General features: G+C 37.0%; 1 protein-coding gene across 1 annotated transcript; it reads left to right on the forward strand.

The window, feature by feature from the left end:
* Positions 1 to 2,696: 2,696 nt before the first annotated feature.
* LOC110443263 lies at positions 2,697 to 5,647 on the forward strand. The gene is made up of 2 exons (XM_021487384.1): positions 2,697 to 3,660; positions 3,697 to 5,647. Exons 1-2 carry the CDS (start codon positions 3,264 to 3,266, stop codon positions 4,089 to 4,091), a joined length of 792 nt encoding a protein of 263 aa, XP_021343059.1. The 5' UTR covers positions 2,697 to 3,263; the 3' UTR covers positions 4,092 to 5,647.
* The last annotated feature ends 8,476 nt before the right edge of the window (positions 5,648 to 14,123 follow it).

Genomic DNA, 14,123 nt, shown 5'->3' on the forward strand with positions numbered 1-14,123 from the left:
TTAGACTGGTGAACTCTGGGACCTATTGTTGTCAGTAGTCAGACTTGGGAACGCTGGAGCCCGTTATTGTTAGTAGTTAGACTGGTGAACTCAGGAACCTATTGTTGTCAGTAGTTAGACTGGTGAACTCTGGAGACCATTATTGTCAGTTGTCAGACTGGTGATCACTTTAGCCCATTTTTGTCAGTAGTCAGACTGGTGAGGTCAGGAGACCATTATTGCCAGTAGTAATACTCGGCTTACGCCTGGGTGGGGATTATTTAACAGCTTTAGTCCTCGCCCGAGATGACCAGACTTCATGTTAAGATTCTATTAGTCACTTCTAGGATACAACATATAACAACTAGTAAGAATCAATGCTATGTCTTCACAGGAGCAGCAATGACGTCACGGTCAGCTTGATGACCAAAGTTATGTTCATATGAGGATAAAAAGAAAACAAATTATAAATCAAATATATTTATGAAAGGACAAGTAGAACAACAATCATCCCATACAGTGAGGATATGACAGAGAAATCTCAAACCTTGGGTTGAGACTTTTGATGTCAAGCCATCTGCTTCAAAGCGTTCTAGGGTAAGACAATGTAAATCTATCATCAATCAGGTTGATTTTTTTCTGTAATACCATCACTTTATGGAAAAATGCTATCTATAATACATTGTCGCTTAGCTTGTACAATTCTGACATCGTGCTATTTTTTACTTTAATTTTCCGGTATTTGATTACCTAAAGCTTCAAATTTATACATTATCATTCACCTGATTTTATTGTAACTATTTGACACCAGTGATGCATTGATTGCATCTTTTAAACAAGAGGCCCAGAGGGCCTGTATCGCTCACCTAAATATGTTTAAAATAATTGGTATGAAGTAAAGATATATCACTCCATGGTAGGTGCTGTAAGTACATATGAAATTTCAGAAAGATCCATCCAGTACTTGAGACATAGTGAGAATAAACCTCACACAGAGCCCCACTCCTATGCCCCTAGGGGGGTCATACCAACCAATTATACAAAATTAAGTCCCCTTGGCCAAGGATACTCCAGTCTAAATAAGGATAAAATTCCTTAATCCTGATGGTCGAAGAAGGATTTTAAAGGTCTTACCTCTATTTCTCTTATTGGGCCCCACCCATCTGCCCCCTGGGAGACCACACCCACTGCTTATACAAAATTGAGTCCCCTTGGCCCAAGGATGCTCCAGACTAAATTAGGCTAAAATCCTTTAATCCCTATGGAAGAAGAAGGAGTATAAAGGTTTTACTTATATTTCCCCTATTGGGCCCCACACCCACTGTTTATACAAAATTGGTTCCCCTTCACCCAAGGATGCTTCATATCAAATTTGGACAAAATCCTGTCATTCGTACAGAAGAAGGTATTTGAAGAATTTGCTATGTTTCCCCTATTGCATGGGCCCCTCCCTTCCGCCCCCATGGGGGCCAGGCTCGCTGTTTATACAAAATTGAGTCCCTTTTGCCCAAGGATGCTCCAGACTAAATTAGGATAAAATCCTTTAATCCCTATGGAAGAAGAAGGATTATAAAGGTTTTACTTATATTTCCCCTATTGGGCCCCACACCCACTGTTTATACAAAATTGGTTCCCCTTCACCCAAGAATGCTTCAGACCGAATATGAAACAAATCCTTTCATTCCTTCAGTAGAAGTAAGATATTAAAGAACTTGCTATATTTCCCCTATAAGGCTCAGCCCCCAGGGGAGCCACACCCACCATTTATACAAAATTGGTTCCCATTTACCCCAAGGATGCTCCACACCAAATATGGACCAAATCCTTTCATTCCTTCAGAAGAAGGTTTTCAAAGAAGAATTTGCTATATAACCCCTATCTGACCCCGCCCCTCTTGCCCCCAGGGGGGCCAGACCCATCATTTATACAAAATTGAGTCCCCTTGGCCTAAGGATACTCCAGACCAAATTTAGTCAAAATCTACTTGGCCGTTCAGGACTAGTAGCGTTGTAAAGGAAAAGTTGACGGACAGACGCCGGACGCTGCAGTATGACATAAGCTCACCTGGTCCGAAAAACGTTAAATTAACTAGCGTAAGATGTTCTTCCAATCAACTGATATGGGCTACCTGCGAAGTTATATTTTGAAACTTTATTTGCTATTTTCAAAGAGATTTTGGTTATTAAATGACCCCAAATGTAAAATTCTGTGTCATCCTTCGTGCATAAGATATGTTTTGCAGATAGAGCAGAGAAACAGACACAGCTATCGAAGCTTTCGGTCAGTGTTAATGGCACAAAATTAATGTGCAAAGTTAAACCATGCACAGTTAGATAGTGCATGACCAGAAATGAATGCTTTTACAAAAGAACATAAAATATGGAGAGGTTCCCTACAGTGTATGTTTAAGATTGTTACATTGTCAAGATGTCCTGTTTTTATCATTTTGGCCCAGTCTCTGATAATATGATATCATAATCAAACTTCATCACAGGTATCCCATTATCTTCCTTAGCACTGGGGGTGTAGCTACACACCCGGTGGTGAACAGTTTCTGATATCTGGTTGTAATGACATCAGCAATGAGTTTAATAAGATGAAGTTATATTCTATAGGATCCACCACACTAGGTTTCTTTGTTTCTTACTGAATGTTTAAACAGTATTATCCAAGACATTACCACTAAAACCAAGTAATAACTAGAACAAGTATTAAAACGTACTGCTCTTTTGAGTCATTTATTTGGTAAAAATATTTATGTTAAAGAATTTGGTTCCAATACTGAGATATAATAGAGTTAATGACATCACATAGTGAGTGAATAACAGATGTAGTCATGAAACAAAGAGATGAGAAAGCAGGTATGTTTTATACCGTAATACCACCCTACCAAGGTAGGGTTTACACAAAAACTGACCTTCGTCAAGACAGACATACCAATTCAGGAAACTCAACCACAACAATCTTTTTCATGAAGTTTTAAATAGTGTGTTCAATGATAAAATTGGTTGTTAAGTAAGCTTGTTTGGAACCATACATAGGAAGAACTTTACTATCAATATTACAACCGATTTTGTACTGAGATTATAACAACCAACGTCACATTTCTTCAAATCCATAGCAAGAGAAAAAGTGTTTAAAAATGTTTCTTGCCTGATCCCTTACAATATCACTTGCCCTTATGTACTAGGTACATACACAGATTGGTTAAGGTGTGTGTTTTACACAAGACCATAAATAGGAATGTGAACCAATGGATTGTGTAACTGGTCAAGAGGACATGAATGTTGCACTGTATTTGCCAGTTCCAGGCACAGACTGACACACGTCAAATCCACAGGCACGGACCGACACACATCAATCCACAGACACAGACCGACGCACATCAGTTCAGGGCACAGTCCGACGCACGTCAGTTCAGGGCACAGACCGACGCACGTCAATTCAGGGCACATACCGACACACGACAGTTCATGGCACAGACCGACACACGTCAGTCCACCACAAGGACTAAGATAGGTCAGTCTATCCTTGTAGGACAAGTCAGTACAGCATATAGACTAGGACACAGTACAACTGTCGCACAGTTTTGGACATGTCAGTACATGGACTGGAACACAGTCCTACTGTCACACAGATTGGGACATGTCAGTACATGGACTTGGACACAGTCCTACTGTCCCACAGATTTGGACATGTCGGTACATGGACTTAGACACACAGATTGGGACATGTCAGTACATGGACTGGGACACAGTCCTACTGTCACACAGATTGGGACATGTCAGTACAGGGACTTGGACACACAGTCCTACTGTCACACAGATAGGGACATGTCAGTACATGGACTTGGACACAGTCCTACTGTCACACAGATTGGGACCTGTCAGTACATGGACTTGGACATAGTCCTACTGTCACACAGATTGGGACATGTCAGTACGTGGACTTGGACACAGTCCTACTGTCACACAGATTGGGACATGTCAGTACATGGACTTGGACACAGTCAATCTGTCACACAGATTGGGACATGTCAGTACATGGATTGGACACATAGTCCTACTGTCATACAGTTTTGGACATGTCAGTACATGGACTTGGACACATAGTCCTACTGTCACACAGATTGGGACATGTCAGTTCATGGACTTGGACACAGTCCTACTGTAACACAGATTGGGACATGTCAGTACGTGGACTTGGACACAGTCCTACTGTCGCACAGATTGGGACATGTCAGTACTTGGACTTGGACACAGTACTACTGTCACACAGATTGGGACATGTCAGTACTTGGACTTGGACACAGTACTACTGTCACACAGATTGGGACATGTCAGTACATGGATTGGACACATAGTCCTACTGTCATACAGTTTTGGACATGTCAGTACATGTACTTGGACACATAGTCCTACTGTCACACAGATTGGGACATGTCAGTATTTGGACTTGGACACAGTCCTACTGTCACACAGATTGGGACCTGTCAGTACATGGACTTGGACATAGTCCTACTGTCACACAGATTGGGACATGTCAGTACTTGGACTTGGACACAGTACTACTGTCACACAGATTGGGACATGTCAGTATTTGGACTTGGACACAGTCCTACTGTCACACAGATTGGGCCATGTCAGTACGTGGACTTGGACACAGTCCTACTGTAACACAGATTGGGACCTGTCAGTACGTGGACTTGGACACAGTCCTACTGTAACACAGATTGGGACATGTCAGTACATGGACTTTGACACAGTCCTACTGTCACACAGATGGGGACATGTCAGTACATGGACTTGGACACAGTCCTACTTTCACACAGAATGGGACATGTCAGTACATGGACTTGGACACAGTCCTACTGTAACACAGATTGGGACATGTCAGTACATGGACATACATACTAAAACATGTCAATCTGCCACACCGACGAATCCAGATCTCAAGTTGTTGATTGTTGATGAAAATAATGATGCTGACGAATATTTCATAAGCTACTGGTTTTATGTCTGGATGAGGCTTCAAGAGACAGCAAATTTCATTGTTTATATCTCACCAGTAATACATCTTGGAATCTCAGAGAAATTATTATTGACACATCTGTAAGATAAGCACATGCTCTTAATGAGTGGAAGTTTGCAGTAAAGTCCAATACAAGATTATGTGTAACAACACTGTCCAATACAAGATTATGTATAACAACACTGGTAACTCATACCAATGATAAGTAGGACTGGACATATGATGACATGATTAAAATGTACATATATCAAATGAGATTGTTATTTGTTTAACAAAAAGCACTTCTTTTTAAAAATCTTTAAATCTATACAAGAATGATCAATCTATCATTTATAATACTTTACAACAAAAAATTCTGTAATAAACTAATGTAATCATGACAATATCTGATGATTGACGAAACACATACAAATGAATTGATGGTCGAAGACACTCCACAACCAAAAATGTTCAAATACCCTTCATCGCTCTCCATACCTTCTGTATAATGATCAGTTAAGTAGACTATTTACAATATAAACACATACTTTCACACATCACATTATTGACATAAACAATTCACTTTCACACATCAAATATTCGCGTTTTCAACAAAATATTCAAGAATGGATAAAAAATATACTAATCCTGTCAAAAAGTTGACGAATCAAAATACAAAAGCTAAAACCTTTCCTTTCAGGAAAATGATCCCCCATGTTTCACCCTGATCACATCCGATAACTTAATACCTAGCACAGCCTTGCAATGATATTATCATTACAGTTAGAAGTTAACATTTAGAGTCGAGAATTAATAAAAACGTTCAACATAATATAGATTCCATCTACTGTTTGGTAAGGAAAACCTACTTCCATCATATCCAAGCTAGAGACTAAAAGTGGAGAGGACATAGTGAAAAATAATAAGGAAAGCCTTCCAAACAGTACTGTCATTTGAACATTTTAAAGATATATCAATATTTAGAAAATATAGAATACTTTCAAAAATTTAAGATAAAGAGATACAACAGAGACAAGAAATAGTACAGAAAACCACAGAAATACAATATCAGAATTTAATTACACATCCCCATATCAACATATAGTGTTATAAATCTAGAGAAAAAATACATCTTTCAGCCATTAAATTCTGAGTGACCCTTCCCACCCTTCTTCCACTGCCATTGCAAGAGTGAGTTGAACAGGGAAGCTAGAAGAACCTATCTAATATCACTGGGCCCACTTGTATAAAACATCTGAAAGGTAAGGAAAATCTCGAGCAATGTATTGTCTATGGGTAATCTTAGACTTGAGGAAATCTCAAGATTTGAAATGTTTTATACAAGTGGGCCCTGGTCACTGGGTATTAGCCGAGGGGTAGCTTGATTACTGGTCATTGGGGATTAGCTGAGGTGTAGCTTAATTACTGGTCATTGGGTATTAGCTGATTTTGAGCTTGCTTACTGGTCACTGGGTATTAGCGGAGGTGGAGGTTGATTACTGGTCATTGGGTATTAGCTGAGGTGTAGCTTGATTACTGGTCACTGGGTATTAGCCGAGGTGTAGCTTGATTACTGGTCATTGCTGTCAAATGTTTATGCATGTGTTTATTCCAATATGAAAAGAGTAATTTTAGACATGTGTGTACCGCTCTTTCCTGAACACTTGACTGTCATTAATCATGTCTTCTCCAGAACTCTCATTGACTACCCTCAATGATGGAAAATGGTTTAGTGTGGAAAAGTTTCTCAAGAAACAATAATAAAATGTTTGCTGTTATCATATTATGTATGCGTCACCTGAATCAATTTAGATTTCCCCCCAAAAAACTGCACCACTTAACTACCAGTAGATAAACCTAAACACCAGTTTGGCAAATACTGAGACCCTATATGTTCTACACTTGCATTGCTTTTATTGACATTAAAAGTGTATTCAGCATAGTATCAAGGGCAAGAAGATTTGTCTACCAAGATATACTCTGTAAAGAGGAAGACATTTATCATTGAACTGTTAACTTTTTCATCTTTTGGTAAAAATAAACTCTCTGTTCATGAACTGGAAGAGAAACATAGACAGAATTACATATACACAAAGGCCGCTTTCATTTATCGCAATCCATGCGGTTGAACCGGTTGGACCAGAGTTGTTCGTTTTTAATATAATAAGGTTAGACCTAGTAATCTGATGGTGCTTTCAGGCGAGCCTTGACAAAGCCTTTCAAGGCCTGCATAAATATTTGCAGGTCCACCAGGATTTATACCCGAAAATGTTACATTTAAGGACAGACAAACCTGTTGTTCCGCATAAACGAACAGGCCATAGAAAAATAGATGATGACAGCAATGTTGAGCATTGATCCAGATGGTGAAGGCTAAATGAACACAGGTATCTAACCAATACCTATGGTATTACATCACAGTTAGCACCATCAAGAAACTTTTCTCATGCAATATTCACAGGACTGTACAGTACCAATATACTTACTATGAGTTCTAATCCCCTCCCTTCTCAATATTTCCCTCTCCCCACCCTCAATATTCTATAATGGTAAGTTGAATGGCAGAAAGTAGACAGCAGTTTAAATTAAAATGCCAAAAAAGTTATATGCACATAATGTGACTCCAAGGATTTCCAAACCAATACACTTCTAAAATAACTTCATAATTTTCACACAAAAAAATCAATTTTCATAATTTTCACTGTATTGTCAGAATGTGTGACAAAATGATGTTTTATTACAAATTTGTTCAATAACTTTTTTAAGATAAGGCAACATTTTGTTTATCTTTGACTTCAATGTGCACCCTATGTCTTTACCTTGGGTAGCATCCTGAACAAAAGATATGATATGGTACTGTAATCTGACTTCCATCTTCTGTCCTAGAAGGACAGACAACAAAAGCATGAAAAGGATCACATTGCAAAGTGTAAATGGAAAATCACAAAATTGACACCACCCTCTATACCTGACTAATCCAAAGTAGTTAGTGCAATTTTGAGTCAATGAACTCAAATGCTCTTTTTATAGCCATAAGGATCTTAGAAAAGTTTGAACTTCCAAAGGATTATGTCCATGAAAATGCCTGCAAAGTTTCATGGCAATCAGATAGGAAATGTAATCTGTTGAGCAATGATGCCAAAATCCTATTTGGTGACATTGTTTTCAACTTAAGAAAGTTGAAACGAGAACTCGTACAAGAGTAGGTGTTTGTGAACAGGTTCATGAAGTTCCATGACAACCAGGAAAGAAATGTAGGCTGTAGATCAATGACATTGTTGAGGATAAAACATACATGAGGGCAGATCCCTGAATTCCTTTGATGACTCTTGCACGGGTATAAAAAAGGGGGTTTTGCATGGTTTTAAGGTAAATGGTACCACTGCCTTAGTTACATAGCTAAGCAAATTTCAATATCAGAGTTTTTCTTTACTCAAAGTATTCTATCTAATACTTCAAAGACAAAGCATTTTTTCCCCTTCAATAGGTCCATCTTTCATTTTGATGCTGTGCATTTACAAATCTTGGATAGCAACAATGTAATTTCTGGTTGTTGTTTTCTTGTTTGTTTTCCAAATACTAAAATCTCAAGCCAATTTTATTATGCAAAATGCATTGCAAGATCTGTTTTAGTTGTAAACCATCTGAAGTATTGACTAATTCATAACAGTGCTTATATTTATGTATTTGATAACTAACCTGATGGCAGTAATTAAATTCGAAAATTGGTAACTAATTTTTCCTTAATCCTATAATTCTACTGTTTTCTCCCCTGCAGCTTCAAAAACAATTTTGTCAAGAATATGTCTTTTTTATTAAAATATGCAAGATTTACTTCCCTTGAACAATTTTTTATCACAGCTGTAGGTGATTTTATGATAAATATTTATCTAAGTCTCATCATAACTCATCACCAAAAAATTCTAGGATTTATTAATTTCGATTCAGATTCAGGTCATGACAACAATTTATAAAACATTAAATCTTAGTTACAATGCTTCAGGCATGTTTTCTGAAGTTTTGAAAGTAGGCCGTATTGATCAGTGTTTTGTGTCTTAAGTAATCTACCTATTGAGGCACACAGTGAAATACTCCAATCCTGTATCTAAATAAATCGTAAAAGCCACTCTATCATAGATCTAGGTCCCCATACATACAGAATCCTGGCATTATATAACTGATTCTTATACAATTTGTAATTCATGCGGTATTTCATGTAATTACTCATAAAATACCCACCATCAAACTAGAAAAAATTCAGACACCAGAGCAAGGATTCATTTCAACAAGATGTACTGAAGACTGTCCATCTTACTTCACAATTTAAAATTCTTAAAAACACACATTTTCAAGTAATGAATGTGATCTTAACCTTTGACTTCATAAAAAGCCCAGTGCAAGACTAGCTCTTGATATTTTCAATTAACTGGGAAGCCGCATGGCTAGTCTTGTATTTTCCATTACAGTTTTCACAACAAATCTTTCCGAATTCACATGCTATAATAATTTATCTGTTTACAGACTGGGTAAGACTATTCCTTCTACTATGCTGCCTAAACTTGAGAGTAGAATCTCCAGTTGGTTGTATCAGGAATCATTTGGCATCGTTTCACGTGATGTTTGATCATGTTTGTCTCGCCATTGGTGTTCAAACAAAGATTGTCAATAACATGTTGATCGGATATTTAGAAGGTTCAGAATCGGGAATGAGAATGTGATCATCAACACCACACATAAGGTGTTATGTAACATAATTATCAATAATAAAGAGTATCTTGTTAGACAAGAAGTTAATTCAGTATCATCCCCACCAATAATAAACTGAAGAAGCATCAGTGCTTCTGTATTGCATTACACTGTGCATTGTTAGCTCCATAACTACTGTATACTTGGAAATTTTTGCCCGGTCAAACTTTCGCCCTTCCCTGGTCAAATCCATATTCGTACAGTTTTTATTTCGCCCTTCCCATTTAATGACCATGTCTAGTATGTTGTTTACTAATAATGATCACTTACTAGTAAATGATAAATTCGCTCTCAATAGGGAAGGCGAAAAAAGGCGAAAATTAAACTACAGCTTAAATTTCCCGGTATAAAGTTTTTATATAAACAGTTACCAAGATATATTGACCTTGTCTTTATATCTAATCATTTACTGATAAATCAGTATTAAAACTTATATTATTTCTTTGATTTGCTGATGCTTAAAGCAGAGCAGACCATTCAATATATGTGTACATACTATCACAGAAGTCGTGATTGGCCCTATTCAACATGTGTCGGTGTACTCTCCTTAACAACATAAAACAATCCTGATCATATCGATTAAGTACTTTACAAGTTTAACACACAAGTTTCACAAGTAATAACACACAAATTTGACACTAATATCATTGTCAGTTCCAACAATCTGAGGAAAAATAACAAATGTTTTAAAAGAAAATAGCAATCTATAGAGAAATGATAGACATGATGTGGCTGATGAGTAAAATTTGACATTAAAAGTGAGCAAGATATAACATGGGTATTTATATATAATATATATCAAATATACATTTGAACAATGATTGATACCTATACAAAATCTATTTGTACAAAAAAATGTATATGACAATATTTCTTAACATGTTCAACTTTTCACACACATACAAATGAATTCTATATATATAGTGGACAGTGTGGATGGCACCCAGCAAACATATATGGTACATGTACAAAACATACATGTATTTACCAGGGTCTCGCTGCTCAAAGCCCCATCACGTCTTCTTTACTCATTTTATATGTTCAAACATGATTGGATGAGAGCTAACATAATATACATAGTTTTCCCCTGCTGTTGACGGCTTCCAGCAGCCAGACCCTGGGAATAACATTGTCCTCACTGTCAATTAGTACAAGACGGATAATGAGATTGCACATGCCTCAAACAGTAAATTGGGACCACAGCATTGGTCCATTTTGCCCATAGGATAAAAACTAACTCATACGACACAACTTACAGGGTTCAGCACCATATGGGCAATCAAACCTTCAGCATAAACTACCAAATGGGCAACCATTACCCACAAGGAACAGAAAGATTGAGCTCATCACACCTTTATAAGGTAAAGTACCATGGAGATCACACCTTTATAAGGTAAAGTACCATGGAGATCACACCTTACATAGTCAAGTACCATGGAGATCACACCTTACATAGTAAAGTACCATGGAGATCACATCTTACATAGTCAAGTCCCATGGAGATCACCCCTTACATAGTCAAGTACCATGGAGATCACACCTTACATAGTAAAGTACCATGGAGATCACATCTTACATAGTCAAATACCATGGAGATCACATCTTACATAGTCAAGTACCATGGAGATCTCACCTTACATAGTCAAGTACCATGGAGATCACACCTTACATAGTCAAGTGCCATGGAGATCACATCTTACATAGTCAAGTACCATGGAGATCACATCTTACATTGCAAGGTACCATGGAGATCACACCTCATAAGGTAAGGTACCATGGAGATCACACCTTACATAGCAAGGTACCATGAAGATCACACCCTATAGGGTAAATTACCATGGATATCACATCCATAAGGTAAGTTACCATGCAGATAACACCTTACATAGTCAAGTACCATGGAGATCACACCTTACATAGTCAAGTACCATGGAGATCACATCTTACATTGCAAGGTACCATTGAGATCACACCTCATAAGGTAAGTTACCATGCAGATAACACCTTACATAGCAAGGTACCATGGAGATCACAACTCATAAGGTAAGGTACCATGGAGATCACACCTTACATAGCAAGATACCATGGAGATCACACCTTACATAGTGAGATACCATGGAGATCACACCTTACATAGTAAGATACCATGGAGATCACACCTCATAAGGTTATCAAGCCTTAAATTGTAGGATACCATTGATATTATCATGACTTATATGGTAGGATACCATTGATATTATCAGGACTTATATGGTAGAATACCATGGATATTACCACACTTTATATAGTAAGATACCATGGAGATCGCATCTTACAAGGTAAGGTACCATTGAGATTATTTCACCTTATAAGGCTGGTTACCATAGAGATCATCACACCTTATAAGGTAGGGTATCATGCAGATGATGAGAATATTATCACATACACCCAATTCTCAAGACAGTACTTGGTCAAACAAATTCCTATGTAAGACAGAGATTCCAGTTGGATATTTTCTGTATTGATGGGAGCATGAATGATAAAACAATTTACTAAAATAAAAAGAAGTTGAATCTGATCTCTACATTATCACATGGTAATACAATGCACAGAAAAAGTGGTTAACAATTTTCCAAACAATACATATTTGTTTACCCACTTGAATCTCATTGTGCACTAATATGGTAATTCATTGCTGGTTTAAAGCAAAAAGTAGCACTAACATAAAATATTATTTTCGTAGCTTATATCCAACATTTTATCAATAAAATAAATGTATATTGTTGTTTATTTCTTGTAGAATCATTTCGAACCTCGACATGCTTTGTCCTTCCCTTCTGTTCACCGGACAACAAATGAAAAATGTAAGACTAATAAAACGACACATTGGTGTTCGGAAACCAGTGGTCTGCATACCCCTCCACTGTCCGTCACATATGTGGCAGATCCAGCTCTTTCGGGGAAAACAAAAGAATATCCTTCAAATAATTTGTAGCTTATATTAATTCAAGACCCAGCTAAAAAAAATATACATGAAATGTACCAACAATGTCCGTATAACCAGAAATTACTGAAATTGTCCAGAAAAACAATGTTCTTACAATCATTTCTTCATGTTTTAGAACTGTATCTACTGGTTAGGTCTACATAGTTAGGTCATATTACATGACATAAGGTACCATTTCACAAGACGTTTATTTTCATCAAAAGCATCAATGGAATCATGATTGGCACAGACAGTAGTCATTATTGCACTGGTATATTGGCACCTCCACAACAACCCACCCTTTTAACAAACTCCAGAACATACACATATATTTACCACCAACACACACCTAGCTGCCCCATGATCAACAGACACAAGCCTTCACATTTGTACAACAATCAATATGGTAAAACCTTTAGCAGTAGTTAAAACCATACTTGAGGAATAAAACTGTTTAACAGATACATGTAAGTTAAAAAGATCCCTTGGTTAAAACTCCTTTTCAGAGTAAACAGTGAAAAGAATTGTGTCCTCTGGATGTGTCTGGTATAGACAGAATGACAACTATTGCTCTGTATGTGTCCAGTACTCTGTCTTATGTATACAAGTCTAACCTCACTGATAAAACTACTCACTGACTTTTAATTGTTCTAGTATCTCAAACGCTGATGTTAATTCAGTCAATACTGGTTATAATTCCTCTTTTCTTCAATCAGACTTAAACATTAATCTTACCATCTTGTAAGTTCTACAATTATGGTAATTATCATATGATAACAATATATAACAAAGACCTGAACTTCATTCCTAGCTGAACACTGCTCAACAGAACTTGTGTTCGAAAACACTCAGATCAGTATTGCACTTTGTTTAATATGTCGCAAAGTCAACAAAATTACAACAAGAAAAACCCAACAGTATAACAATATAAACTTTTGTTTTGCCCTCTCTTTTAAGCTTACTATCATCAGAGAGATGTATGCCTCTAATCTTTAAACAAGACCAACATGATACACAGCACCTAGAGTACTGCTTAATAAACAAAACAATTTCACTTTCCTATCATTTGAACAATAAAAGCCAGAGCACCCTGTAGATATACCGACCATACACACACAGATTGCCAAACGAACAACACACGACACAATATCATTAGATATCAGGAATCTTAGGCTCTTCGACCCTTTCAGCCTTACACTGAAGCATCTTTACAATTTAAAACTGGTAGGATGCACATAAAGTTTACATGTAAATGTATATGATCACTTAATTTCCTGCCTACACCAGTGCAGTAATGAGTAAACATTGTCTTTCAGGACATTTTTGGTCGAGTTATAGACAAATTCACATTATAATGTCTCTAATTTCACATATGAATTCTTTTTTTTTACATATACAATTTTTTCTTTCCACTTAAAGTATT

The sequence above is a fragment of the Mizuhopecten yessoensis genome, unplaced genomic scaffold (genome assembly GCF_002113885.1).
Source record: "Mizuhopecten yessoensis strain PY_sf001 unplaced genomic scaffold, ASM211388v2 scaffold716335, whole genome shotgun sequence".
NCBI classification, from domain to species: domain Eukaryota; kingdom Metazoa; phylum Mollusca; class Bivalvia; order Pectinida; family Pectinidae; genus Mizuhopecten; species Mizuhopecten yessoensis.